At 44.8% G+C, this 26,621-nt stretch overlaps 5 protein-coding genes across 11 annotated transcripts; 4 read left to right on the top strand and 1 right to left on the bottom strand.

The window, feature by feature from the left end:
* The first annotated feature begins 259 nt into the window (after positions 1-259).
* hexa (hexosaminidase A (alpha polypeptide)) lies at positions 260-5,565 on the top strand. Of its 2 annotated transcripts, none has more exons than XM_084672974.1 (14): positions 260-628; positions 884-991; positions 1,315-1,380; positions 1,469-1,515; positions 1,608-1,718; positions 1,807-1,908; positions 2,454-2,586; positions 2,819-2,999; positions 3,092-3,178; positions 3,500-3,572; positions 4,368-4,548; positions 4,800-4,890; positions 4,982-5,089; positions 5,233-5,565. In XM_084672974.1, exons 1-14 carry the CDS (start codon positions 379-381, stop codon positions 5,294-5,296), a joined length of 1,602 nt encoding a protein of 533 aa, XP_084529100.1. In that variant the 5' UTR covers positions 260-378; the 3' UTR covers positions 5,297-5,565. The 2 variants fall into 2 exon arrangements, with proteins under 2 accessions (XP_084529100.1, XP_084529101.1); XM_084672975.1 differs by having other exon boundaries at positions 2,454-2,580.
* Positions 5,566-8,973: 3,408 nt separating this feature from the next.
* LOC146258967 (photoreceptor-specific nuclear receptor-like) lies at positions 8,974-11,263 on the top strand. 2 transcript variants are annotated; one of them, XM_084672215.1, is made up of 8 exons: positions 8,974-9,058; positions 9,241-9,391; positions 9,507-9,610; positions 9,948-10,220; positions 10,324-10,511; positions 10,604-10,844; positions 10,940-11,045; positions 11,131-11,263. In XM_084672215.1, the coding sequence occupies exons 1-8, from the start codon at positions 8,974-8,976 to the stop codon at positions 11,261-11,263; spliced, it is 1,281 nt and encodes a 426-aa protein (XP_084528341.1). The 2 variants fall into 2 exon arrangements, with proteins under 2 accessions (XP_084528341.1, XP_084528342.1); XM_084672216.1 differs by having other exon boundaries at positions 8,995-9,062; positions 9,245-9,391.
* A 1,092-nt stretch (positions 11,264-12,355) lies between these two features.
* Positions 12,356-15,116, top strand: stoml1 (stomatin (EPB72)-like 1). 3 transcript variants are annotated; one of them, XM_084671558.1, is made up of 8 exons: positions 12,356-12,465; positions 12,573-12,693; positions 12,915-13,021; positions 13,140-13,289; positions 13,649-13,852; positions 13,957-14,161; positions 14,241-14,438; positions 14,657-15,116. In XM_084671558.1, the coding sequence occupies exons 1-8, from the start codon at positions 12,454-12,456 to the stop codon at positions 14,851-14,853; spliced, it is 1,194 nt and encodes a 397-aa protein (XP_084527684.1). In that variant the 5' UTR covers positions 12,356-12,453; the 3' UTR covers positions 14,854-15,116. The 3 variants fall into 3 exon arrangements, with proteins under 3 accessions (XP_084527684.1, XP_084527682.1, XP_084527683.1); XM_084671557.1 differs by having other exon boundaries at positions 12,360-12,465; positions 12,561-12,693; XM_084671556.1 differs by having other exon boundaries at positions 12,356-12,693.
* A 259-nt stretch (positions 15,117-15,375) lies between these two features.
* Positions 15,376-18,813, top strand: LOC146258969 (cholesterol side-chain cleavage enzyme, mitochondrial). The gene is made up of 9 exons (XM_084671555.1): positions 15,376-15,721; positions 15,925-16,080; positions 16,282-16,481; positions 16,768-16,971; positions 17,321-17,481; positions 17,768-17,934; positions 18,117-18,195; positions 18,351-18,542; positions 18,665-18,813. The coding sequence occupies exons 1-9, from the start codon at positions 15,441-15,443 to the stop codon at positions 18,785-18,787; spliced, it is 1,563 nt and encodes a 520-aa protein (XP_084527681.1). The 5' UTR covers positions 15,376-15,440; the 3' UTR covers positions 18,788-18,813.
* Positions 18,814-18,908: 95 nt separating this feature from the next.
* On the bottom strand, positions 18,909-24,922 carry ccdc33 (coiled-coil domain containing 33). Of its 3 annotated transcripts, none has more exons than XM_084671561.1 (11): positions 24,556-24,914; positions 23,957-24,123; positions 23,706-23,769; positions 21,172-21,367; positions 20,373-20,461; positions 20,082-20,213; positions 19,845-19,959; positions 19,617-19,741; positions 19,421-19,504; positions 19,203-19,319; positions 18,909-19,104 (listed from the first exon to the last, which is right to left on the bottom strand). In XM_084671561.1, the coding sequence occupies exons 1-11, from the start codon at positions 24,598-24,600 to the stop codon at positions 19,042-19,044; spliced, it is 1,197 nt and encodes a 398-aa protein (XP_084527687.1). In that variant the 5' UTR covers positions 24,601-24,914; the 3' UTR covers positions 18,909-19,041. The 3 variants fall into 3 exon arrangements, with proteins under 3 accessions (XP_084527687.1, XP_084527686.1, XP_084527685.1); XM_084671560.1 differs by having other exon boundaries at positions 19,617-19,744; positions 24,556-24,911; XM_084671559.1 differs by lacking the exon at positions 18,909-19,104 and having other exon boundaries at positions 19,134-19,319; positions 19,617-19,744; positions 24,556-24,922.
* Positions 24,923-26,621: the final 1,699 nt, after the last annotated feature.

A 26,621-nucleotide genomic window follows, 5' to 3' on the forward strand; every position in this document is an offset into this window, starting at 1 on the left:
TCTGCATGTCTCACAACTGGACATAAAAAAGAAGTGAACAAATACAATTTATCAAATTAAATGTGGCAAAATGTTTAATGCGTGATTATTAAAATACATTTTTCATTGTGGAATTTTGTCTGACCAAAATTTGGTACTTTAGTCCTTCATGATAGCGATGTAATTTGTTGTTTAAAATGTATGCACCTTCATGGACTGAGTGGGCCACGTGACCTTTTTGACAGTGGCAGAGCAGTCTGTCACATGACTGGTAGTATTTTAGAACTTGTGTTGTGTTCAGGCAGCTACTGAACCAATGACCGAGTACAGCTACTCAATAGAAAACCTCTCAGAGGATACATTTATTCTCAACAGAAAGACTCGTTTTACCCGGTGGAAATGTCTGATGTTAGAATAAGACGTAATGAAATATCTTACGTGACTTTACTTTTTTTCTTGAATGTACACACGGTGATAGGTGTGTGGCCAAAGCCACAAATTGTAGCCACATCGATGGAACGATATTCATTGAATCCAGGAGACTTTACATTTCAGTATGCTAGTAAATCAGCCGCCCAGTTGGGATGTTCAGTGCTGGATGCCGCCTTCAAGAGATATTACTCTATAATTTTTCCAGATTACAATGCAGGTAGGCCTGCTGATCATTTCAATAAGTCTTAATAGAGTTATTTTAGACAGACTGTTAGTATTGCGGAGCTACACAATGGTGACCTGTCGTTTTGTTCTCGGCATGGTGTTTGGCTTATAGGTACATCAATGGGCATTGTAGAGCATGTATGCATGGCATGTAAAGTCATTCAATCACCTGCTCCAGAAATCCTTTCTCAGTGAACTGAAACATGACTGCATGTTTGTAAATAACGGTCTCTTCTGTTTGGTATAGGGCCACAAGACAGGCACCATCTTTTCGAAGCAAAACCATATGTCCTTAATATCCATGTAACCCAGCCAGGCTGTGAGAGCTACCCAAATGCAGAGTCCTCAGAAAGTTGTAAGTGTTGAAAAACTGTCATTATTGGCCTACTTTTCGGCTTGTTGATTTGGGCCATGTCTTCTGCCATGACTGACATCACAGCCTTTACATTGGATCTGCATCTGGGCCTTTCAGAGAGTCTAAGACAGAATCCAAGTAAAAAATAAAATTCTGGACACTCCATCGACTGCACTTGTAAATTACACTGAAAATGTGTAACCTTTACCTTTAGTCTGTAAGCTTTATGAACTCACTACTTCAGAATGTGATTTGTTTATTTATTGAAACCTTCAGGCAGGTTATCATCTTTGACTCTTACTGTACTTGGTCTCCTGTCCCAGATAAGCTGAATGTATCTACAGACCAGGCAGAACTGAGGACAGAAACTGTGTGGGGGGCCCTGAGAGGTATTGGTTTTTAAATATGTTTACTGATATATCTGTCATGACTATATAATGCAATTTGTGACCATAATGCTGTTTTTGATTGACGCAGGCCTGGAAACATTCAGCCAGCTGGTGTATCAAGACGACTTGGGTACAGTAAGTAATGCAGAATAATATTTTGGTAAATAGGTTTGGTTTGTTTGGAAATGTACAAATAAAGGTTTTTTGTTTCTTTTTAATTTATTTAGTACTTTGTGAACAAGACTGAAATAGAGGATTTCCCCAGGTTTCAGTTCCGTGGGATACTGTTGGACACATCTCGTCACTATTTACCAGTAGAGGCCATCCTAAAGACCCTGGTTAGTCTATCTGAAGACCACGATCAGACTGACTCATTGTGATTAGGGAAGCTTACACTAATGGTCTGTTAATGTTGTCTTTGTTTAGGATGCCATGTCCTACAGTAAGTTCAATGTGTTTCACTGGCACATTGTTGATGACCCTTCCTTCCCGTACCAGAGTCGTACATTTCCTGACCTTAGCAACAAGGTTAGTTTACCTACCTTTAGTTTACCTAACCCTAACCCTTCCACCTAGGGTTGAATAGGTTATAGGGTTGTAATAGGTTTAATGTGCATTTACGGTTAGTATAGTGTATTATTTATTGTTATCTGTATATGTAGGAAGGTACATGTAGGTTTTAGTATTAGGATTAGTATAGTCAATTATTTATTACTATCTTTATATTTAGGAAGTTTCACTTATTTAAGCTCAGCATAGATGTAAATTATGTTCTGTGTACTTAAATGTTATGTTATGCCAGGTGCTTGCGTTGTCTTGTCTTAAGAATTTCAGTGCCCAGTCTGACCTTGTGTTGTTCTGTGTACCTGACAAATAAAACACTTGAACTTGAACTACCTGGTAATAATTGTGGGCCTCAAAAACCTGTATCAAGTGTTGTTAAATAGCTGGAGTTTCACACCACCCTTCCTATTCCGAATCATCTACAGAGAAATATCTGTAGTCAGTGTCTATCAGTAACGTGTACTGGTAGTCGTAAACTTTTTAAACAGATTTTCATAATTTTGGTTTAGGGGGCTTTCCACCCAATGACTCACGTGTACACACAGACGGATGTGAGGAGGGTGATCTCTCACGCCAGACTACGGGGAATCAGAGTCTTGCCTGAGTTTGACTCACCGGGCCACACCCAGTCCTGGGGTAAAGGTGAAGTACAGTACAACCTACAGTATAATAAAATAACATATCTTTGATTAAATGTAATTGTGTAAATAAGTAATGTAAATAAACGTAAATAAGTAATTATGTAAATAAAACTCCTCTTAAATCATGCATCTCAACAAAATAAAACGCTACATCTTGTGAAAATGTAGTACTTATAATGACTTGAATGTGACCTTTTCTGTTATTTTACCCACCACCCCTTGACCTCTGCCAGGTCAGCCTGGTCTCCTGACCCCCTGCTACAGGGGAATTACTCCTTCTGGAACATTCGGTCCAGTCAACCCAGCCACAGGTTCCACCTATAAGTTCATGACACGTTTGTTTAAGGAAGTGGCCTCTGTCTTTCCTGATTCTTACATTCACCTAGGAGGGGATGAGGTTGACTTTACCTGCTGGTAGGTTACGGTGTACTGTAGCATGATGTGTTTTGTATTACATTAAACATTGGTCTTCATGTTGGGCTGTCATTGGAAACTGTCTTCTCTAGGAAATCCAACCCTGAAGTCAAGCAGTTCATGCAGAAAATGGGTTTTGGAAATGATTTCACCAAACTACAGTCCTTCTACATGGAGAAGTAAGTCATGGAGAACAATCTGAAAAACATTTGGAATGTTTTCTAAATATAATGCTTTATAAACAATTGTATTTCATCGTTGGCCTAAATTGTTGAAAGGATGGGGTTAGACTACTAGCGTTTGATTGGTTTGCCCCATGTCAAAACAGATTAAACATGTCATTTATTATCTACTGTCAAATAATGAGAAAAAGTTAGTAATAAAAGTCATGTGAAAATATTTTGGACGGATAATAAAACATCTATCCATGATCTCTCTTTATAATGTAGAAAGACATCCCTTATATGTGTATGACATTGTTTTACGTCTTGTGTTTCTAGCATCGTGAACATCACTTCGATGCTCAACAGGACAGCAATTGTTTGGCAGGATGTATTTGACTGTCATGAAAGAGTAAGTATACAGCCTCGTCTGACAAAAAAAGGATTCACGACCTGTGCTTTCTACATAGGATGTTCCCGAAACCATCTAGTTCTTATGACAGCATTACATTGTGACCCCCCTTGTATATTGTGACTGACAGCTGTAGTTTTATGTTTTAGTTTGCACATTTGTGTCTTTTGACGGGTTGTTTTCCAGTGCAGCTACCTGGCAGTGGTGGAGGTGTGGAAGGGGGGGTGTTACCTGTGTGATTTACGCAGGGTGACTAAAGCCGGACTGAGAGTGATCTTAGCCACTCCCTGGTATCTGGACCAACCAGGACCCACTCATGACTGGGCGCGCTACTACACTGTGTGGCCTCTAGCCTTCAAGGGTCAGAACCTGGGTGCTCTGGAAATGTTGCAGTTTGAAGAGAAAAAAAAATGTTTGCTGTGTTTTTGATGTTCATGTTTCAGCTGAATCCAAAGGGTTACAGAAGTCTAAGTTTGTCTTCTTAACACCCAGGGGTCTGTAAAATTCCCAGAGAAACAATCTCTTAACCACTAGGTGGCACAACACACCAGAGTCACAATGCAATTCCAACGGTTACTGGGCCACCACATCCTTTCATTTTACTGTCCAAAATAGATTTTAAAGACAGGGTCACGCTGTGAAATTGTACCACCAGTATAAACATTGCGGTAAGAAGCCAAGTGACTTCGTAACATGACAGCAGAGCAACACGCCCCCCAAAACACCCTTCCTGAGCATTCCAACCAGTTGGAGCGGCGCAGAAGTGGACGCCATGTTATTTGTTACCCTGCTCAGGTCTCTAAGGACACAGTTCTGCTCATCTGGAAGGGCACCCCTGCCCAGTACCGGGAGGAGCTGAGCAGGATCACCATGACTGGGCACAGGGTCCTGCTGGCTTCCCCCTGGTACCTTAACCACATCAGCTACGGCCAGGACTGGCACAGTGCCTACACCGTGCAGCCACTGAACTTCTCTGGTGTGTGTGCAGGGCCATGTTAACACTGACATATGTACTAGCTTTTTGCACAATATGCTATCCAGAGCATGGCTTTTGTTTTTGAAACCCACCCCCCCCTCCCTGTAATACAGATCTTTAGGAATGGTATTGTATGAGTCACATGGATGTGCTGTGCTGTGCTATGCAGTGTTGTTTGCAGTCTGAGTGCTGGTTCTAGTGTGTTCTTCCCACGCTTTCATCATGAGATTGTGTTTACTTCCCTCTCACAGGGACTGAAGAGCAGAAGAAGCTGGTGATTGGTGGAGAGGTCTGCATGTGGGGGGAATACGTAGATGCAACCAACCTCTCTCCACGCCTGTGGTAATAAAGAATTAATAAAATAAATAAAAATCCCTTACATTTCAGGCAATCATTCCCATGAATGTTTGTGTTGTGTGTTTGTGTTGCGCAGGCCCAGGGCCAGTGCTGCAGCAGAGAGACTGTGGAGTGATGAGAAGCAGACCTCCAGTGTCACCCTGGCCTTCCCTCGTCTGAAGGAGTTCCGCTGCATGCTGTTACGGTAAGGCTGCTTGAGTTACAGGTTCATACGGCTGCGCAAGTTGTTTGACATAAGTTGTCTGTCACCTGTTATATTTGTCCCCCTCTAATGTCTCCCAAGGCTTCTACCCCTGCTTTACGCTTTCAATATTTCTCTCTTTTTAGGCGCGGTGTCCAGGCCGAGCCTTTGTTTGTTGGCCACTGCAGGCACGAGTACCAGGGTGTGTGAGGATCAGAGCAGCTGGAACAGGAGTGTTCACTGAAAAGTCTCAGGGATCCAGTTGGAGCAAGGCTTCTACTGTCTGTATATCCTCATTGTTTTATTAAGTCATGCTTTCTCATTTTACATTGGGATGATTTTGATGCTGCGAATTGCGAGTCATGTACAGTGTCATGTAGACAAAAAAAGGTTGGAAACAGGCTTTGTCTACAATTATGCCTTGGATAATTATCAGCCTCTATTTAACATCATAAAATAAACAATATTATTTATATGAATTTACTTCTATTTGAGTTTGTATTGACCTACACTCACTGGTATGTACATAAGTCGACTGCATTAGTGGACAATAAAGACCAACTCATGTTGTAATAATGTCAGTATGAATTATTTTCACCTCACCATCCCTATGGAGATGTATCATCCACAAGGAGCTGCCAAGTACTTGGTCAGCAGTAACATGGTATTATTGCTAAGTCGCTCTAATTTTTAATTGACTTGTTGAATTGAGCCGGCCAGTCTTTGATATAGACTGAGACAATTGATTTTCTCATTGTGTGGATTATCCTAGGGGCAGCAGATGGCAGGGTTGGGGTAATCTCTGGTGGTCGTAGTGCTGACGCCTCAGTTTACAATGCTGGCTCCCCCTCAGCTTCTCTGACCAAGAGGTCACAGTAACCAGACGAAACCCCCATAATATGGCAGCTACAGTACAGCATGGCGTCATTTAGGAGTAGAGCAGTGAAAAGGCCACAGGCACGAACAGGAGGAATACACTTAGGGTTTATAATTGACTACTTCAACTGAAAATGCAGTGACATTGCTGTGTACCTGCATGTATGCCATAAAGTGTCAACGTGAATCTACTTTCCTGTATCAGGTTCAGACAGGCCCCACAGCCTCTTAAAAAATTAATCTCACTCTTTGACAATAGCTGACATTCAAAGAGATTATGCATAAAGCTGCTTAAGTGTATGGAGTTGTGAACTTGTGCCTTCAAGGGCATTTACCCAAGGACAAGCAGGGGAGTTTGTCAAAAGGTTCCAGTACATGCATGTATTCTGCAAGATATCAGTCTTTGTAAATATTCCCATAGACATTTGGTGATGGTTTAATGTAATTGTACTATTGTAGGCGATGTTTCTAATTATATATTTTTTGAGTTGTATTAATAGTTTGTACAATACTGTATATGGAAAGTACATAAAGTCATCATAATCAAAGAAACATACTGTAGATCGTAGGACATGCCAGAGATTAATGGTTGTATTTTATCTTGAGCATGAGGTGTTGATTTGTTTAACCCCTTTACTCATTGGACTATCTCTGGGAGAAACACAATTATACACAGGTAGAATATATATATATATATATATATATATATATATATATATATATATATATATATATATATATATATATATATATAATACAAACATCTAATCTCTCTCTATGTATATACACTTTATTCTAAGATATGTTTTTAACCTTTTTCGACAGAGATAGTAACAGAATACACAGTAAATGTAGGGGAGTGAGAGAGTGGAAGACATGCAGAAGTGGACCGAACTGGAATCACTGCGGTATAGGCCTCAACCGATATGTGCTTCACCTGGCAAGGCAACAGGGCATCCATGCAGCTACAGTATTGTTGACTGGCTGCAGTCTAAGCTCTGGTCTGGGGACACGATTGATTAGCTTTACCCTGACGTGCAGGTAAGAAGCTAATCCACATCGTTCTTGTACCTGGCTCAGGTTTTAACACCTGGGTTATGTAACAGTGAAATGGAGACTATGTACAAAATACATCTCCAGATCTGACAAAAGGTGTTTGGATTAATGGTCATGAACAATTACAGTAACACACACACACACACACACACATACAACCCCCAAGATTCCTTGCCTGAAAATGTAACTGACTTTATCGTAATACAATTTGGATGAAAATAGTGGTGTCTCCCAAGTTTCAAGCAACCACAGACGACGAGCTCAGAGGTCAAATGGCTCCGTCTAGCAGCCCAGACAAAACCCCTACTAACCAGAACATCTAATCTCTTTACACACCAGTTTAGTCTAACAGAAAGAGTTCTGTTCTGACCTCAAAGCAGTCGTCCTTAGCAATTGTCCTGCAGTTTTGCAACGGGGACAACAGCCATTGTATCATCCAAGGTCAGTGGAGAGGATAGAAAAGGCATGTGTTGTTCTTTGTGACTCCCACACTGTGTAATACCTTAATAAGATAAAACCACAAATCAAAGAAAAACCAAATCACTGACTTCAGGCCACTAATTACCATCAAATCACACACGGGTCACTAATTAGGCAGACAGGGATCCAGAGAGCAGCCACCATATGGCAGAAGAATAGACTTAAGGGTCAACTCCTTACTGCTCTTTCATTCTCACAGCTAATTGTTTTTCCCCTCCCAGGACAGACCCCTCTAAAGCAGAACGTGTTTCATGGTGGTGTAAGCTACTTAGTTGATTTGGGATGGTTGTATCTTTCCCGGCCACATGGTGTAGTGCAGCCAAACAGCTTCTTGTGTCATTAGCAGGACCAAAACAAGACCCAGTCAATAAAAATGATTTAACCATGAATAATATGTGATCATTGGACAATTTTGCTGACTTAAATAAATAAATAAATATCTCGAACGATTTTTACGATATAACGATTTACACAAGAAGCTGAACTGCCTAGGATAATAAAAATACATCCCGTTTCCATTTAAAAAACCTTAATTGGGATTTACCAAAAATACAACAACATAATTTTCTAGATTACCAGTCCTCTAAATGTACTCAGGATGCTATACCAAGTAACAGTAGACACATGGCTTGTGAGATCCTAAGATTAACATGACTCACATGGAAAGAAATGGATTAGTTGATGAACCAGTCTGACTCTGATCCTCATACCAGATGACTAACAGGGAAGAAAAACACATTGTTATAAGGGGAGAAGTTTGTTGTATTTGTTGAGTACAATAAAATTATTGTTGTAAGATTAGATTGATGAAGGACATAGACACACCAACATAATTTTTTTGTTGTCAACTTTGTTGACAACACCCCAAAGAAATCGGATTTTCATCACCCCAAAGAAAATGAAGACATTGGTTGCAAATCAATACTGTACTCCTTTTAACATTCTTTCAAATAATTTTCAATCTTTTAACACATAGTTTTCACTAAAGAGGCGTGACTGATTGATTTGCACGTAAATGGACAGTAAAGATTAAGAGGATGACAAACACGCATTTGCTTACACAGCAACTGGTGCTAATCTCCTTGTCTTCCAATGGGGATCCCCCAAAGGACAGAGACTCGCAACCTCAGTCTGACTCAGACAGATGGATAGAAGAAGAGCTAGCAGACTATCTCCTGCCCTGACTCCTCACAGCACCATACCAGCCAGGGGACCATAGCTTGCATTTCCGAGTTCAAAGAAGATAAAAAGCCTTTGATGGAGGATTTCCACTAGATATCTAAGTGACTGGACTGGTTTGTGTCGGGAAATACATAGCTAGAGCTCCACAAGTCTCAACTTGGGGACAACAACACCTGAAAAGAACAGCCGTTCAGCCAAACGCCTGGACAGAAGTTCAATCTCTGAAGACAGCAAAAATTATCCAGGTGCTTTGGTGTGGAGTTTGGAAGGAATACAGCTCACTGGCTTAGAGGATGGATAAACACCTGCCGAAGATGACCATGCGCCCATCTATCATGGACTCTTCAGGACAATCCACTTTGGACAACACTCAACCAGGCAAGCCACTAAAATACTAAAGAAGATAGGGACCTAATGAATATACATTCTTTACACGAGTACCAATAAGGATCGGATTTTCATCATGTCTAAATCATACCTCGTAAATAGGTTGAGTCAATACCATGTGATCGGGTCATGAACAGATATCATAATGTAAAGATTGTGCTTTGTGTCTACAGCAAGAAGTCCAGTTCCAGGGAAAGCCCTGGGCCTAGGCTTGTTGTGTAAAGTGTGTTCTGACACTAGCAGTGGGAAGCACTACGGCATCTATGCCTGCAACGGCTGCAGTGGCTTCTTCAAGCGGAGCGTCCGACGCAGGCTCATCTACAGGTGAGGACGATCCATATCACGGCCTCGTGTTTTTTTCTCTGTGAAAATCCTCACGCTTAATCCATGTAATTAAGTCTTTAGAAATGTTAACACTTTTGAATGGCTGCCCTTGCAGGTGTCAAGCAGGCACAGGCACGTGCCCTGTCGACAGGGCCCATCGCAACCAGTGTCAAGCATGTCGACTGAAGAGATGCCTCCAAGCTGGCATGAACAAAGATGGTGAGTAAAGGCAACAAAAAATAAACCACCCGCACATCAAAATAGATGTTACCTGGGAGATCCCATGTTACCATGTTAGACAATACAAGAGTGGGTCAGAGGGCTGAGCGGTTAGGGTACAGGGCTACCAATCAGAAGGTTGCCGGTTCGATTCCCGGGCGCAAAAATGACGTTGTGTCCCTGGTCAAGGCACTTGGGGGGGGGGGGGAGAGAATGTCCCTGTACTTTTTGTAAATTGTTCTGGATAAGAGCGTTTGCTAAATGACTAAATGTCATGTAAATGTAATAATCGTCAGTGTTCCCTTTGTGACTTCCTCTGTTTGTGTCTCCTCCTCAGCCGTGCAGAACGAGAGGCAGCCCCGCAGCACGTCCCAGGTGCAGCCAGATACCATGGACGTGGAGGCAGATACGGCGCACCTGGCCACCACGCGGTTGCCCACCCCTTCCTCCACCTTCTCTGTCATCAGCAGACAGCCCGTCAGTTCCTCGGTCACGCCCCCAGCCCCGGTCCAGCACTGCGGCGGCGGCGGCGGCAGCCCCAAGAACAGTCACCGATTCATGGTCAGCCTGATGACCGCGGAGACCTGTGCTAAACTAGAGCCAGAGGACGGTAAGAGTTAGGGGAGAATTTGATCAGTGCACATGCGATATGCAACAGAATTATATACAATTCAGTAGCAATCTAAACTGATTTGATGTCTTCCGTCTTGCAGTGGATGAGAATATTGACGTGACGAGTGATGAACCAGAGAGGGAGAGAACTCCGTCCGACTATCACTCGTCTCCGTACAGCTCCAGCGGCTCTGAGAGCGTGTATGAGACATCAGCACGCCTGCTCTTCATGTCAGTCAAGTGGGCAAAGAACCTGCCTGTCTTCTCTCACCTACCATTCAGAGACCAGGTACAACTCCTCATTTGAAATGGCCATATCTCATATCTGAAAAAGCCTGTGGCATGAGAGCGGTGAAGCTAATATTGGTTCTGTTTGAATAGGTGATTCTGCTGGAAGAAGCCTGGAGTGAGCTCTTTCTCCTGTGTGCCATCCAGTGGTCTCTGCCTCTGGACAGGTGCCCCCTGCTCTCCCTGCCAGACCTCTCCCCCACACAGCAATCTAAGGGCAGCCTCCCCACAGGCAATTTGAGAGTCCTGGAGGAAGTCTTCAACCGCTTCAAGGCTCTGGCTGTAGACCCTACTGAGTTTGCCTGCCTCAAGGCGGTTGTACTGTTCAAGCCAGGTGGGTCAGTCTGTCTCATACTTACAATTATTCAAGTGGGTCTCCGCACACATGGCCTTGATGTCTGATGTCTGATGTCTTTCTCGATGGAGCAGACACCCGTGGTCTCAAAGATCCTGAGCAGGTGGAGAATCTTCAGGACCAGTCTCAGGTGATGCTTGGTCAGCATATTCACTCTCTGTACCCCAGCCAGAGTGCCAGGTGAGCCCAGTTAATATATATATATATATGTGAAATATGTTGAAAGGTATGTGCTTTTAGTTTATTATCTTCATTACCTGTTTAGGTTTGGGAAACTCCTTCTTCTTCTGCCCTCCCTACACTTTGTGAGCTCGGAGAGGATAGAACAGCTGTTCTTCCACAAGACCATCGGGAACACACCCATGGAGAAGCTACTGTGTGATATGTTCAAAAACTGAGCTAATCCAGTAGGTCAATGATGATAGAAAACGAAATTCTATATTTTTTCCAATCTTTTCCTGTCTATTCTTTGTCCATCATTCCCAGAAGCGAATAGAGTGTAGGTAATGCACTGTGTACATTTACTGTTGACAACTCTGAAAGAAGCATTTGTAAGGGCATTTGTTCTTGGTAATCTTTTCATAAATGTATGTATTTATACCAAAAATAATAAATGGTTGCATTTGATACCAGTGTATTTAAGCCCCTGGGGGTCTATTTACCCCAATCGTAGTTCACAGTTGTAGATTTTAAGGGGGCCAGTTGCCCCCAATACACTCATTCAACATGTTACTACTTTATTTTAAAATATATCCAACGTTTTAATTCTAAACAAGTAAATTATTTATGTTAGGCCTTACTACTTGTAGGCTAAATAGAATATATATTTAGGTCTAACTGAATCGAAACATATCTGCAGCTTTTTTTAAATATATTTTTATTTTTATAAATGTACCAATGGGGGGGGGGGGGGGGGGACAGCAGACAATTGTAGGCTACATAATAATTTGCATGAATGTAACTGAGGATTGGCAATTTGTTTAAAATACTGCAAACTGTTTTTATGATGTGCTAAGTAACTAGACTGTTGTAGTGTGGAGGTTGGATAAGTACTTCGTGAATTTCAGATGCGATCTGAGAAATGTGTTTATAGGGTGTACCATGATATAGTATCAAAGCTACTGAAAATTGTCATCACCAGCTGCATCACGGGCTCTGCACTATCCATCTCAATTCCAGAAGTGTGCGTGTGTCACAGTCAGACATCTTACTCACCGAATGCATCACGGGCACTGTGCCCTATCTATAACTGCAGTAATATGTGTGTGTGTGTGTCTATCACCTACTTCATCACGGGCACTGTGCACTCTCTATCTATAGTTCCAGAAATCGGTGTTTTTGTCTCACCGTCACCAACATCACAGACAGTGGTACAGTGCACCAGTCCGCTGTCATGTTCATGAAAACACAGTCTGTCCTCTAGAGGGAGGCAGAGCTGCACTTCCACCTGATCTATGTAAAGTGCAACATTTCCCAAGAGCAACAACCAAAACACGGAAGTGTCGGTCCTTGTCCTGTAAGGCTATTGCCAAAGGAAGACCAAATCAAACAGCTGTAGCTCGATTGAATTGAAAGGCATCGTGAGGCCATGCGTTTGATGGTAACTTCACAGACAGTGATCATATTTAACAAGGTTTATGCGACATAATTTACACCAAAATGTTCAATAAATCGTCCTCTGGATATCGGTATGAGTCTCTTCTACAGAGAGACTTGGTTTCCAGCACTGGCTTATTTGTGGATCCAGAGAACTTCGGGCAAAAACAGTTCCTTCATAAAGGACATTCATTTGATTACATCCCTAAAGTCAGCGATAACAACTACACTGGTAAGTGTGCTACAGTAGCATCCTTGATGCTGAGAAAGTTTGTTGCATATAGCTACAGGGCTAAATGACAGGGCTAGCTTGAGTTAGCCAGCTACGCAGTGATCCTTCTCTGTGGATGGATTAGAATAATTACTTCGTAACTAGGTAACGTGATTGTGAGGGGAGACACATTAACGTTATAACCTAGTAGTATTAACACGAATACCATTTTTCTTTCCTAGACACTTCTCAGGGATGCGTCTCCTGGATTTGTAACCTGATTGTCACCTTCTTGGTTTATATCTGTATCTTCCTCACCTTCCCTATATCTGGATGGTTTGTTTTGAAAGTAGGTTGTCTTCACATAAAAAATCTTCCTCTTCAGATATTTCCTTGCAACCATTTGTGAATGGTTGCGCTGTCTGATGGATTCACCATTTGTAAAAGAGAGATGTCTTCTGTGGCAGGCTGTGCCTAACTACCAGAGGGTTGTGGTGTTCCGTTTGGGTCGAGTACGTCCTCCGAAAGGTCCTGGAATAGTTCTGGTGCTGCCTCTCATAGACCAGTGGCAGAGGGTGGATCTACGCACTCGTGCCTTCAACATCCCTCCCTGTACTGTAAGCAACACTCATAGCACAGTCCCATCATCAAATTCTCTCCCCGAGGGCTTGGAGTCAATTTTGCATACGTGAATTACATCAGATTTATAGTTTTTGCGGGAGAGCCAAAACCGGTTTTGCAACTCCCCACTTTTACAGTTACGCCTTTTTAATTTTCTTTGAATTAATTTAAAATCACTTGTGTCCTTTTGGCATTGTAAGTATCTAATTGAGAGCTTTCATTTGATACACTGTATAATACTCCTATTTGACCAACATGGCACTTGCACCCCTGTGGCTCCAAGCCATAACTGTGACTGCATCTAAGCAAGGAAATTAAATCACTGATTTTGCTACCCTCTCCTCCTCTGTGCCAGGTGACCACTCAGGATGGTGGTCTGGTGTCTGTCGGAGCAGACATCCAGTTCAGAATCTGGAGCCCGGTCATGTCAGTGGTGGCAGTGCAGGACCTGAATGCCTCAACACGGCTCACCGCACAGAACGCCATGACCCACTGCCTCGGTAAGAAGACTGTGAGAGAGATCCAGACTGAGAGAATCAAACTGGGGGAGTACCTTGGGGTGAGTACCTTTCAAGATCTGCTTGAGCGTCAATTTATATTCCGACAAAGACACCAACACATGACTTTTTAGCACTGCTAGATGTCCTTACTTCCTGGTTGTAGATGGACATCAATGAGATGACTCGCCCCTGGGGGCTGGAGGTGGACAGGGTGGAGCTGATGGTGGGGGCTGTGCTGAAAGCCCCAGAAGACAGCTCAGGACAGTTCATCATGCCTCCATCTGTGCCTGGCCTGGAGGGCCTTGCTGGCCCCATCCAGCAGCTAGCTATGCACTTCCTGGGTAAAAGTGAAATCCAGACAAACAAAGGTAATTCGCACTTCCACCTCCTGTCCTGTTTCGCTTTGATCCCGTGTTATTTTTGATCGTCCTGTCTGTGCGTTGTCAGAAGACACCATGACCCTTACAGACGAGCTGAGCGCGGCTCCCCAGGCTGCGGCCAGGCCTGCCTCAGTGGAGGAGCTGCTCGGAGTGGTGAAATTGTTCCTGTCAGAGTCCCTGGTCAGCCAGGTGGGGGCCTGCTTCCAGTTTCACATCAGCTCCTCAGACGGACAGGACAGTATCTGCTACGTGGATCTGAGCCAAGGTATTGGCTGCTTGTGGAGTCAGGTGGCTGAGCGGTTCACTTCACCCTACTTTCCTCGGGGGGGGGGGGGGGGATGTCCCTGTACTTACTGTAAATCGCTCTGGATAAGAGCGTCTGCTAAATGACTACATGTAAATGTTGTGGCTGCAGGAAATGTATTTAGAAGTGTGGGTCAACTGTGCAGGCCTGTGATATTGCATGTCTGTCTGTCTGTTTAGGCGCGGGCTCTGCTGGGACAGGACTCCCAGATCAGAAGGCCGACGTCACACTCAGTATGAGTGACGAGGACCTGCTGGCCATGTTTGAGGGCAGCCTGCGTCCCTATGCTGCATACACCAGTGGAAGACTCAAGGTCCAGGGGGAGCTGAAAACAGCCATGAAGTTGGAGGGCCTTATCAAACTACTTAGGAAATAAGTCTTTGCACAAACAGAAATGTTATATTTTAAAAGGAAAAGTTGATTTTGTAATAGGTTACAACAAGATTTTTTGGAACAATAGAAGTTTGCTGACAAGAATCCCTTATTTATTTCAGTCATCAAAATATCATGTTAACCTTGAATCATTTTGTATTGTAGTATTCTGTGCAAGTGTAATTTCTGCTGCTAACATTTCACATTTTAAATCAGTGTCTGGTTATGTGCATGTTTTGATAATTAAATTCATAGATTTCATTGACGTATCAGTTGCTTTACCTAAGCAAATCTTTTCAGATACATCATAGACAGTACAAGGTCACCCTTTGACCCTCTCACCTTATAGCCTTCCACTACACAGCTGTTTAGAACGAACGTTGTTTCAGAGTCCTCGCTTCACACCAAAGTCCTTGCTTCATTATGACTGACCCGTGCTGTAGTTCAATATCCCCAGCAAAACAAGCATGTCATCATCACACTGAGGGGTAGGCAGAGGGTGCATATCAAGATCGACCTCCGCCGTCATCCAGATGTCCCTGGCAGAGAGACAGAGGAGGAGTGAGAGCTGAAAGGAGAGACACAGATGCTATGATGGCTGGGTGGAGAGTAAAGCGCAGTCCCGTGGTGCACCCTCTGTCCTGGTTAGAAAGACTGGCAGAGCCCGGGGTCCGCCACAGCAGCAGTGTGCCCGTGCCCGTCCGACAGACGGCGTACACAGACAGCAGCCCCACCGTACGGGCCTTCGGTGAGATCCCTGGGCTCTGGAGGAGCGGCGTGGCCAGCCTTTACAGCTTTTGGAAACTAGACGGCTTCAGGAACATCCACCGCATCATGGTGCACAACTTCAACACTTTTGGACCCATTTACAGGTACTTGGTAACTATATTTGGAGATGTTGCGCCTGTCCACAGAAGCTAGGCACCCTCAACTCTATCGGTTCACTGTCTGTATGTCTGTATGCGGTAGACAGAACATGAACATCTTCCTTTGCATTGTCATACTAGCCTTGATTGGGGTAGTTCTCTGTTATAAACAAAAAATATCACAATACTTGTATGCTTTTCCACAACAGAGAGAAAATAGGTTATTACGAGAGTGTGAATATCATCAAACCAGAAGATGCTGCTATCCTGTTCAAAGCAGAGGGCCACTACCCAAAAAGGCTCAAAGTGGAAGCCTGGACAGCATACAGAGACTACAGGAATCGCAAATATGGAGTCCTGCTCAAGTATGTGCATTGTCTGGACCAGGCGCTACTCATCCCACATCTCTATCTTATTTCAGACTGTAATTTTACAGTCATGCCTCAGTCTTTAACTTGTCATCTCTCCAGAGATGATTTTTTCCAAAAAGTACCCAAATAGTCCTCCAAACGCAGCCTCACCAGGTCCTATTGTAGATGAGCGGAACAATCTCTCTCTTTCTATAGAAACGGAGAAGACTGGCGAAGCAACAGGGTGATTCTGAACAGGGAGGTAATCTCTCCCAAGGTAATTGGAAACTTTGTACCTCTCTTGGATGAGGTAGGCCAGGACTTCGTGGCCCGTGTTTATAAAAAGATAGAGAGAAGTGGACAAAACAAATGGACCACCGATCTCTCTCAAGAACTCTTCAAATATGCACTAGAATGTAAGATCTTTTATTATCTACAGTGACCTAATATTGAAAGTTTCGCCCAGTGTGTCCAATCCCCAAATTTCTTCTTTCTTTTTTCAGACCAACATATTTTTTGTTTTTGATGTTCAAAATTTTGCATCTATAGATAATTTTTGCATGTGTAGAAATATTTTGTGTAATTGTGAAAAAGTGTTGACCAACACTTTTTTTTTTTTTTTTTTTTACAGATGTAAAACTTTTTTACAAATGCAAAATATAATCGTCCCTCATTTAACTCCACATCCTGGGTCCTGTGCAGCTGTCAGCTCGGTGCTGTACGGAGAGCGCCTGGGACTCATGTTGGACTACATCGACCCTGAAGCCCAGCACTTCATTGACTGCATCTCCCTGATGTTCAAGACCACCTCGCCCATGCTGTTCATCCCCCCAGCCCTGCTGAAGAGGATCGGGGCCAAAGTGTGGAGGGACCACGTGGAGGCCTGGGACGGCATATTCAACCAGGGTAGGGGCCGACGAGGAAGACGAAGGAACCGTGTATTGAAACATTGTTATTATAACAGCATACTAACTCAGCAAGCAGCAAGCATGAGTGTCAGTGTAGTGGATGTGCTCCGTCATGTAAGGGGTCAGATGGCTGAGCGGTTAGGGAATCGGGTTTTTAATCAGAAGGTTGCCGGTTCAATTCCGGCCGTGCAAATTACGCTGTGTCCTTGGGCAAGGCACTTCACCCTACTTGCCTCGGGGGAATGTCCCTGTTCTTACTGTAAGTCGCTCTGGATAAGAGCGTCTGTTAAATGACCAAATGTAAATGTGATGTAGTAACATGAAGGTATGGGTGTGTGCCTCTGCAGCGGACCGCTGCATCCAGAACAGCTACAAACAGCTACGACAGGAGACAGGCAGCCATGGGAAATACCCTGGGGTCCTGGCTAGCCTGCTGATGCTCGACAAGTTGTCCATCGAGGACATCAAGGCCAGCGTCACAGAGCTGATGGCTGGAGGGGTAGACACGGTAACCCACATAAACCAGGATGAAATCCAGCAGGTTTTATTTTACAGTGGCGGCTCAGGTGGCTAAGTAGTTAGGGAGTCGGGCTATTAAACAGAAGGTTGTTGGTTCGATTCCCGGCAGTGCCAAATGACGTTGTGTCCTTGGGCAAGGCACTTCACCCTCCTTGCCTTGGGGAGAATGTCCCTGTACTTACTGTAAGTTGCTCTGGATAAGAGCGTCTGCTAAATGACTAAATGTAAATGTACACAGTAGAGACATATACACTGTACTGTGTTGGTGGTTGCAGACATCCGTCACTCTGCTGTGGACCCTGTACGAGCTGGCCAAACACCCAGATCTACAGGAGGAGCTGCGGGCCGAGGTGGCAGCCGCCAGGACGTCCACCCAGGGAGATATCCTGGAGATGCTGAAGAGGGTGCCTCTGATCAAAGGAGCCCTGAAGGAATCACTGAGGTAAGCAAACCATCACGACAGGTGCACTGCTCAGAGGGTCATTATTATGAGATTTATTATATGATTACATGATAACACAACAAACCTGAAGTACGTTGAGATTTGCCTTGATTGCAACACTGCCACCTTCTGGCATCCCGGGTGAAGTGTCACTTTGGGAAAAACGGTCTCTCCGTTTTCAGACTATATCCTGTTGCAGTGAGTTTGCAGCGATACATAACAGAAGACATCGTTATTCAAAACTACCACATACCATCTGGGGTAAGACACCGAATATGAACTCAGACAATCCTTCAAAAAGTGTCATTTTTATGTGTTGATTTTGTTGACGAGGTGGGTGAAGTTTGCCTGCTCTCTCTCCATAATAACATTACGTGTGCGACCGTGCGTGTGTGTTTGTGTGCGTCTGTGGCCAGACTCTTGTCCAGCTGGGTCTGTATGCCATGGGCAGGGACCCTGGAGTGTTCCCCAGGCCAGAGGAGTACCGCCCCTCCCGCTGGCTCAGGACAGAGAGCCACTACTTCCGGAGCCTGGGCTTCGGCTTTGGGCCCCGCCAGTGTCTGGGCCGGAGGATTGCCGAGACGGAGATGCAGCTGTTCCTCATTCACGTGAGAAACGATTTCCATCCGACTCTTTTCCTTCTCGTCCATTATTGAAATAGAACATGTCATGTGACAGAACGAGGAATATTAGATTGAATATTGTTCACTTATGTGTCCCGCCATCGCAGATGTTGGAGAACTTCCGGGTGGAGAAACAACGTCAGGTAGAGGTGCAGAGTACCTTTGAGCTCATTTTGCTGCCCGAGAAGCCTATTCTGCTGACCTTGAAGCCCCTACATAGTACACAATGACCCAGTATGATGATGTTAGGCTGTGTTGGGTTACCTCATAGATTACTGTGGTCCATAACCACTCCTTAGACTCCCAGACAATTCAAATGTTTGAATAAAACATGGAAAAAGTTGATCTTTTAAAATGTCATTTATTATTACAACCTAAACAACTGTGCTCAAATAAAAAATAAAACTCATTTTGTAAAAATAATTTTTCATGTCTTCCTTGATTACGTTATTGGTTTTTGTAGATCCGCACTACAAAGTGAAGGTCATTTCATAGGCTTCAGCTGTCTGCGTCGCCTACGATCCATCAAGGAGTCTGACACACTCTCCTGTGGAAACAGACGTTAACTGGAAGGTTTTAACACTGTTGGTTTGTGAACACATACCCACTGACCAGGATGGAAGCTGAAGTGAGTAATGCACTGACCGGGGGAAGATCATGCAGGATTGTGGTGGATGTCCGTGCGAAGCCACATTTATATTCACTCAGTCTGGTCAACATCTCCTGTTTCTGCCTGCCCCAACGTTTAGAGTTCTCTTCCAGCTTTAATACAAATACCCCGATGAGATGTGTATTGCATGGTGTGTGTATCATATATTGTTTATCATTTGATGATCATAAAGTTTCTGAATGTATGAGTCTACCTGTGTCTCCAGGACCCGCACTCTTGACTCTACCTTCTCCAGTTGACTCAGCAAACTCAGTTTCTCTTTGTCGGGGAAAGCATTCTGTGTTAAAGGAGAAGAGTCGCACAATCACACAAGCACACACTCGTATATCTCACATCCATTTGGTTTTCAGCAATGTACTGTACGTGTGAGGGTTCAGTCTGATGTTCACCTGTGGCGGCTGTTGGATGATGATAGGGGCTTGCTGCTGACGCATCTTCTCCAGCTCCCCTCTGAGGCGGGCGTTCTCTGCCGCCAGAGCCGACTCTATCTCTGCCTTTCTGCTGTCGTCCTCCCCTACTGGTCACACACAGGTCCCAGCTTTCCCTTAGCACGTGCTGTACATTCCTGCTGGTTCTCAGTGGAGTGCCCTGGCACAGGAATGTCTATGATGACTCACCTGTTGATTGTTTCCACGTTGTTTTCCTCCCCCTTTCTCTGAGCTCCCTCTCTGAGTTCTCCTTATTCTTTTCAGTCAGTTTATTATCCAGAACCTTCTCCATCTTCTCAATGACCTGCCGTGGTGCACAGAGAGTCAACAATCTAAAACGTCGAGATTGACGGACGAGTGGGTGAACACAGAATCGTGTCTTTGGTCCAGGAAGATGGGTTCTGTCAGGGGATTCGGCATGGGCACCTTCTCCTGCTGCCGCACTGTGGTTTTCAGGACTCCCAGCTTGGCCACACGGCTCTGGTAGCTCTGCAGAGCCTCCTGCTGCTGCTCATGGGCCCTCTGAAGCCTCAGCAGCTCCTTCTCTCTGTCATTCTTCTACACAAAACACACAGACACGCTTAGTACACTGTTTCTTATACCGATTGAGATCGGAGGCCTGAGGGGGAGTGCTTGTGTGTGCGCGTAAGTGTGTATGTATGTGTGTGTGTGTGTGCATGTGGATATGTGTGTGTGTGTGTTGGCCTGACTGTTCACCCGGATCAGGTCATTCTGCAGCTGCTGGATCTTGTCTCTCTGGGAAGAAGCCTTGCTGGTCTCACTGGCCAGCTTAAACTTCAGAGAGGCTGTCCACACCAAGCAAGAGCATACACATGACACAGCAAAACTCATTGGACACAACATGAGCATACACTGTAAACGCTGTTTCTACTGAGTTAAAAAAATATTACGCTGTTTGTGTCAGTGTACAATACTATTAACTTCTACTTCAGAAGGATCATTAACAATACTGTGTGGAGTTTAAACTTGACATCTAAAAGGTACTTTCCCTCAGCTGATAATCTCTAAAATGGTTGTTTGAAAGTATAACTAAGACCTTCAAAGACTTCATGAAGTCTGAGTTATTCAAATGTCTAGCTGAGACACAAACACGTCTTCACAACAACGTCCAAATCCTTTCACAGTATTATCTCGGCCTGTGAAACCCAACAAATGAATTCCCTCTGAAGAGAGAATTTTAATCTGGTGTTTTTGCTTTGATGGCCTCAAACATGCTGTTTGAGTCCTTTTACTGAGGGTCACAAACTGTCCTTCAGGAGATAACAGATTGTCAGCTGCAGGGCTTATCAGGCCTGGTGGCCTAAATGAGCTGTCTTATCACCGCATGGCACAAACTGCTGGGGACCAGACATGCTAGGATCACTGTGGTTTTCCATCTCCCATGGCAATGACACAAACCTGCCTCCACTACACCTCTGATGGGGAAGTTTCACTACTGTCAGCGGGATGGCAAACTTAGTTAAAAGTGCCTCCAGACTGTGGTGGTGGAAAATACCTATCCGGTCGGCGATCTCTGCCTTAGTCATGACATCGATGTCTGTGTCATCCAGTAGGTTGCGTCCCAGGTCCTGGTGAAGGGTCAGGTCACTGCGGAGCTGGCTGTTGTCCGACTCCAGACTGACCACCTGTGATCGCATGGTGATAATGTCCTCCGCCATTTTGCGCATGGCTGTGCGATAGTTCTCCACTTCCTGAGTGGGAACAGAGAATATACAACCCCACTCAACTCTGCACTCTGCATTACTGGAAGAGCAGATACAATCACAAAGCTAATGTAGAGTACAAACCCATTTCCTGTGGTCATTTTAGACCCTGTCTCCCTCAAGTCTGCAGGGGGGTTTCACTTAACCCCTCGCTCTGCTTTGGCACTCCCTTGCCTGGGGACAGCCTTGATTAAGATCAGACCCTGAACAGTGCTTCCTGCCTGCCTGTGTCACTTTACTGTAATGCTAGATGAAAGTATTAGATTAACACCACTAGAGGGCTCTTGAAGCCCAGCATCCAGTGGCTATGACTACAACATTACAAGAAGTCTCACAATTTGTCACAAGGATCAATTTCTGCATATTTAATAACTCATTTACTTTATCTTCATAAATGTGAAGGATGATTAGTAAGACATGAAAGTGAAGCAGACTTATGCCTTAACAGGAAGCTTGGCTTCTTAAATGCCATTCGACTAAATGTACCTAAAATCGTGTCCGTGGTTGGAGTTCAATGTAATCATGTGTCGACACCTCAACTCCAGGGAGACTTTAAGACCTTGTTCTGTCTGTGTCTTTTGGCACAAAGGCTTTATCCAGGGATTTGGGATAAGCCTTACTGAGGCATGCATGGAGCGATACCCCTCATAATGGAATCCCGTTTAGAAAACAGCACAGTGAAACTGCTCCCAGTGACACTGACACATTCAGCCAGGCAGAATTGTTGAGTTGTTTATCATTGTTGCAAACAGACAGTTAATTCTATGAAAATGTATCGAACATTTAGTACGTAATTAGTACGTAAGAATCTTTTTCAGTTTTTCCCCCATTGCGCTTCACATTGACAGGTTTTGCTCAGAATTATTTTCCCCATCTAATATGAATACTAGCATTCAAGCCGTAATCGCTCCATAGCTGGAACAATGCAGGAGTGGACTCGGAATTCAGCTTGGTAGCAATTGAAGCTGGGTCAAAGCCTTCTTTACTGAGGTCTTTCTATTTGGTTTGCTGTGTAGCATCTCACATGTATCACTCCCTCAGCAGGGATCTGAGGTTGCATAAAGAACTGAATGGAGGCTGAGAGCAGGGGCCCTGGTACACAGCGAGGAGACATCACCGATTAGGAGATTCCAATCTAGGGGCGGTGTAGATATGGCTCCCCAGGGTCTCTGGGGTGAAATTGAGCGCCTAATTGAAAGGGCAGGGACAAGGTGAGAACCATGACTGCAGATGAGACTGGAGACAAGGGGCTGGGCTGGGGCCAGGGGTGTGATGGGAGGGAGGGGCCCTCATGATGAGTCTAGTAGACACATCATCTGAGTCAAATAACAACCTCCCTCCTCCCACCCAGACCCATCCTCTCCTTATGAATACTGGGCTACCCCAGCCCCCTCTCCGTTTTTTTGAAGACACACTCAAGGCTTCAGTGCCACACTTACCAGCTCTAGGACAATTACATCACAGACAGATGGCAGACACCTCTCAAAGATGTGTGTGTGTGTGTGTGTGTGTATGTGTGTGTCTTTCAGAGTGTGGGGGGGATGTGCACAGCAATATACGATTTTCTCCCCATTGTCACTGAGGTGTGTGGTTTGTAGTGTGTGCAGGGTCACCTTGAAATGGTCTCTTTACAGTCCAGGGATGTCAACTTTCCATCCCAAGCGAATCGTGCAGAGAAGGCTAAATTGATCTTACTCTAAATGGAAGACGTCGTAGGGAGATGTTTATGCTTCACTGCCACCTCAAGAAAAAGCTTTCTGAAATGCAATATTTAGCAAACGTCAAGATATGCGTGTCGAGCTCCTCCATGGAGACACGGGACGTCTCACCAGCACCGTTTTCGGTGGACTACCCCTGACAGTGAGACATGGTCATCTATCCTACCAGCCGCCATGTCTCCCTGCTGGCCCTGTTAGAGTGGCAGGGCTGAGTGCAGCCAGCTGCTATCTGTCCAGCGAGAGGAGCCATCCCAGTGTCTGAGATGCCCGCTGAGCAACAAGCCTCGGAGAAGAGTAACACACACAACTGACCACGGGTCCCTCATTAGCCTTCCCCACTCCCTCACCCTGCATAGCTAACACATGCACGCGGCATCCCCCCATAGGTCTCGAAGATGTAGACGAAAGCATCTACAACAGCCACGGCTTCAAGGCTAAGGTCTCAGGGGCTAAAACAATAGGCTACTTGACCTGCTTCTCACACAACACCGTTTTATGAGCATGGCATATTAACAGCTGAAAGAAGTGTCCCTACATAGTGTTTGGTGTCAATCATTCAGTACTGATTTATATTTACATTTAGTCATTTAGCATGCTACAGTTCTTACTTTTGTTTGGAGGTCAGTGATTTGTGCTATATGTGGGTCATCCTCAAAGTCAGGGAGAGGTTGTCTGAAAAGAGAGAACATAAAAAGGGTAAATGTATTCAGCTGAAGTCATACAACCTTTACACTTGCTAATATAGATCTGTAAAAACCACAAGCTATCCACGATTTTGGCTGAAATCCCTCCACGTTGTGAAGCTTGCCATTTGTGCTGAAAATGTATTTGGTAAGTTTGGTGTGCATGAGAGGGGTACCCAGGCTTGGTGCTCTGTGTAGCCTCTGCTGAGTGGGGTGGTCTGTCCTGTCCCTGGTGAAGCGAGCCAGGGGCGGGAGGTTTGTCTGAGCTGAAGAGATACTGGTAGTCTGGTAGGATCTGAGCCAGGGCGTCGAGGGACGGAAGACTGTATCCATCCCGCTGCAGCTGCACGACAAAAACACGCACAGACACAAAATCAAGCCTAGGAAAATGCAGTCGATACAGAAGCCTTGTTACAAATGATTTTTTCTCCTCCGCACAACAGCAGCTGTGTTACCTATGGCATCAGTACTCACTGTGCTTGTATAAGGCCTATAGTACCTCTTCATGTCCTCTATAGACTACAGATGTTATTACATAACTTGAGTAAATCCCACACTGAGCTGGAGAAGTCCCTTCAGTCCTAGCCCCACGAGGCTCTAACATGCAAATGAACATGGTTGCCATGGAACAGAGACACACTGGTAACCACTGATACAAGAAAGCAAATAAGTAGTCATCCGAAGCACCCACTGCCCATCCTCCCTAATCAAATACCAAATCTAGTGTTTGACTTCAGGCATCCGTAAACCTCGGAGAGGTGCAGAGAGAGCCTACCTTGCCTGATCCCGGGGTACTGAGGGACCCCTCAGTAGCCTGCATCGAACAGCCAACCTCTGAATCCTTATCAAGAGACCTACGGTGTCACATAACTGAGGGTGTAAGTTGGTGCTCAGACTGTGTCGCCGAATGCTAACACAGCCTGTAACCACAACACAGGCCTTCCTTAGCAACTTTACAAAGCAGCAAGGGGAGCTCCTATTGTATGGAGCATCTACAATTTAAAAGCTGCCTGCTACTTTGCCGTGCAACAGAGACACTTTGAATCCATCAATTCCCATTGAATTCCTCCTCCCTTTCCCTTCTCTTTCCAGTTTATAACAGAAAATCAACCTTTTGTGTTTGTAGCTGGAGGCAGCCGGTGAAATCAATACAACCACAGGGAGGTTCCAGAAGAATGATGTCTCAGTCTCCATCAGCGGATGGATGAGGACGAACTGATCGTGTCTCATGGACGTGCTGTGAGGCTCTTGTGGGGCCCTCGGAGTGGTGCTGCCACCTCTACTCAATTCAGCAAGGGGCTGAGGGCCAGTCACCGTCACATGTATGTCACTACGAGACCATTTTCAAATGAAGATTTGTTAAAAATGTATGTTAATACAGTATTTTGACTTCTAACTGGTCACGTTGCTGTGCAGTAGGGCCCTTTCAGACAATCCCTCTTCATAGGAGTGTTTAATGATCAAGGATCAATGTGTCCAGGCCAGGGTCATCCATTCCCCTGGCCACCTCATTAGCGCTCAGGGACCGGCCATCAGAAAGGGCACAAGGCCTCAACTGAATAAGATGCTCGTCTGAACGACAGAGACTGGAGCATCCAGACGCAGAGAGAATCTAATCACTAATGAACTGTCTCTGGTCAGTACTGACCCTAACATAACAGCATCTCATAGTTCTCAAATGACATTCCACCAACAACAAAAAAGAAAAGAAAAATAAAATGTTGCGGCTTAACATTCTAACTTTGGAATGTAAACAGCAACCAATTAGGAACATTTGTAATGCTTGATTGGAGCACGTCAAATTAAGAATTCACTAACCTTACACAGTATGCATGACATGAGTCCAGTTTTTCTTTCTGACACTGATTACCATGGCAACACAGCTTGGCAACAAGTCAAAAGAATTCTCTCCCATTGTCACCACAGAACTGCTCTAGTCTAGTGTAGCAGTAATTCAGCTCTATTCAGAATGGATATATATATATTTTTTTACAAATTACTATGCATTTATTCCACCAAATTACTATGAAATCTCCTCAGTGAGTCTTAACATGAAACACCAGCTGAGTATTTGTAATAAAATATATATTTTCATAACTGAATGCTTTAATTCACAATAAATTATTCACTGTATCCTTGCAGCTATGTGCTCTTGCTAAGGGCTTAATCTTGTCTATTCCAACAAGAGAGAATCTCAGCATGTATGAGGTTATTCAAATGTATAAACCACCATTACAAAATACTTCATATTCATCCTCGTCGCATTTAGCAGAAACTCCACGTGTTTGGAATCAGAACGACCTTATCATAGTAATCAGTGCAGAGTTAGTGAGGGGAATGGGCAGCATATGCTCCGGTGCTGAAGGGCAGGGCCCCTGTGACACCAGGCCGCCTCATGTGTGTGTCTGGGGGTCTCTGAGGCTGCCTCCGACAGCCATCAGCATTCACCACACAGCCTGCAAAATGCAGCAAATGGGATCTTCAGTGGAGTGACAGCTCTGAGTCTGCTGCCACACAGAGCTTCAATTAGCCTGCCAGAACAAGCCTGGTCCCAGGAGGTCCCTCACCAGTCCCTCTCTCTCCTCCCTCGGTCGCTCTACACCTTTCCCCTCCCTCCCTCCCTCCCTCCCTCCCTCCCTCCCTCCCTCCCTCCCTCCCTCCCTCCCTCCCTCCCTCCCTCCCTCCCTCCCTCCCTCCCTCCCTCCCTCCCTCCCTCCCTCCCTCCCTCCCTCCCTCCCTCCCTCCCTCCCTCCCTCCCTCCCTCCCTCCCTCCCTCCTCTAATCCACCCCCCTTCACGCTCTACCTCCATCCTTCCATATGGCCGTTTCCCTCCATACTGA

This window comes from Hypomesus nipponensis, chromosome 14 (assembly GCF_054491055.1).
Source record: "Hypomesus nipponensis isolate SF chromosome 14, ASM5449105v1, whole genome shotgun sequence".
In the NCBI taxonomy this organism is placed as follows: domain Eukaryota; kingdom Metazoa; phylum Chordata; class Actinopteri; order Osmeriformes; family Osmeridae; genus Hypomesus; species Hypomesus nipponensis.

Coding starts and splice junctions, on each gene's coding strand:
- hexa (XM_084672974.1), top strand. CDS start 379: ATGTCTGATGTTAGAATAAGACGTAATGAAATATCTTACGTGACTTTA. Junction 1,516..1,607: donor ATCAAGACGACTTGGGTACA/GTAAGTAATGCA, acceptor TAATTTATTTAG/TACTTTGTGAACAAGACTGA. Junction 1,909..2,453: donor TTCCTGACCTTAGCAACAAG/GTTAGTTTACCT, acceptor ATTTTGGTTTAG/GGGGCTTTCCACCCAATGAC.
- LOC146258969 (XM_084671555.1), top strand. CDS start 15,441: ATGATGGCTGGGTGGAGAGTAAAGCGCAGTCCCGTGGTGCACCCTCTG. Junction 16,081..16,281: donor AAATATGGAGTCCTGCTCAA/GTATGTGCATTG, acceptor CTCTTTCTATAG/AAACGGAGAAGACTGGCGAA. Junction 17,935..18,116: donor GCCCTGAAGGAATCACTGAG/GTAAGCAAACCA, acceptor CTCCGTTTTCAG/ACTATATCCTGTTGCAGTGA.
- LOC146258967 (XM_084672215.1), top strand. CDS start 8,974: ATGGATAAACACCTGCCGAAGATGACCATGCGCCCATCTATCATGGAC. Junction 9,611..9,947: donor AGCTGGCATGAACAAAGATG/GTGAGTAAAGGC, acceptor TCTCCTCCTCAG/CCGTGCAGAACGAGAGGCAG. Junction 10,221..10,323: donor TAAACTAGAGCCAGAGGACG/GTAAGAGTTAGG, acceptor TCCGTCTTGCAG/TGGATGAGAATATTGACGTG.
- ccdc33 (XM_084671559.1), bottom strand. CDS start 24,600: ATGCAGGCTACTGAGGGGTCCCTCAGTACCCCGGGATCAGGCAAG. Junction 24,124..24,555: donor GTACCCCGGGATCAGGCAAG/GTAGGCTCTCTC, acceptor TTTGTCGTGCAG/CTGCAGCGGGATGGATACAG. Junction 19,960..20,081: donor CAGTGCGGCAGCAGGAGAAG/GTGCCCATGCCG, acceptor GCACCACGGCAG/GTCATTGAGAAGATGGAGAA.
- stoml1 (XM_084671556.1), top strand. CDS start 12,525: ATGTTCAATAAATCGTCCTCTGGATATCGGTATGAGTCTCTTCTACAG. Junction 13,022..13,139: donor CTGGATGGTTTGTTTTGAAA/GTAGGTTGTCTT, acceptor CTTCTGTGGCAG/GCTGTGCCTAACTACCAGAG. Junction 14,162..14,240: donor TGAAATCCAGACAAACAAAG/GTAATTCGCACT, acceptor GTGCGTTGTCAG/AAGACACCATGACCCTTACA.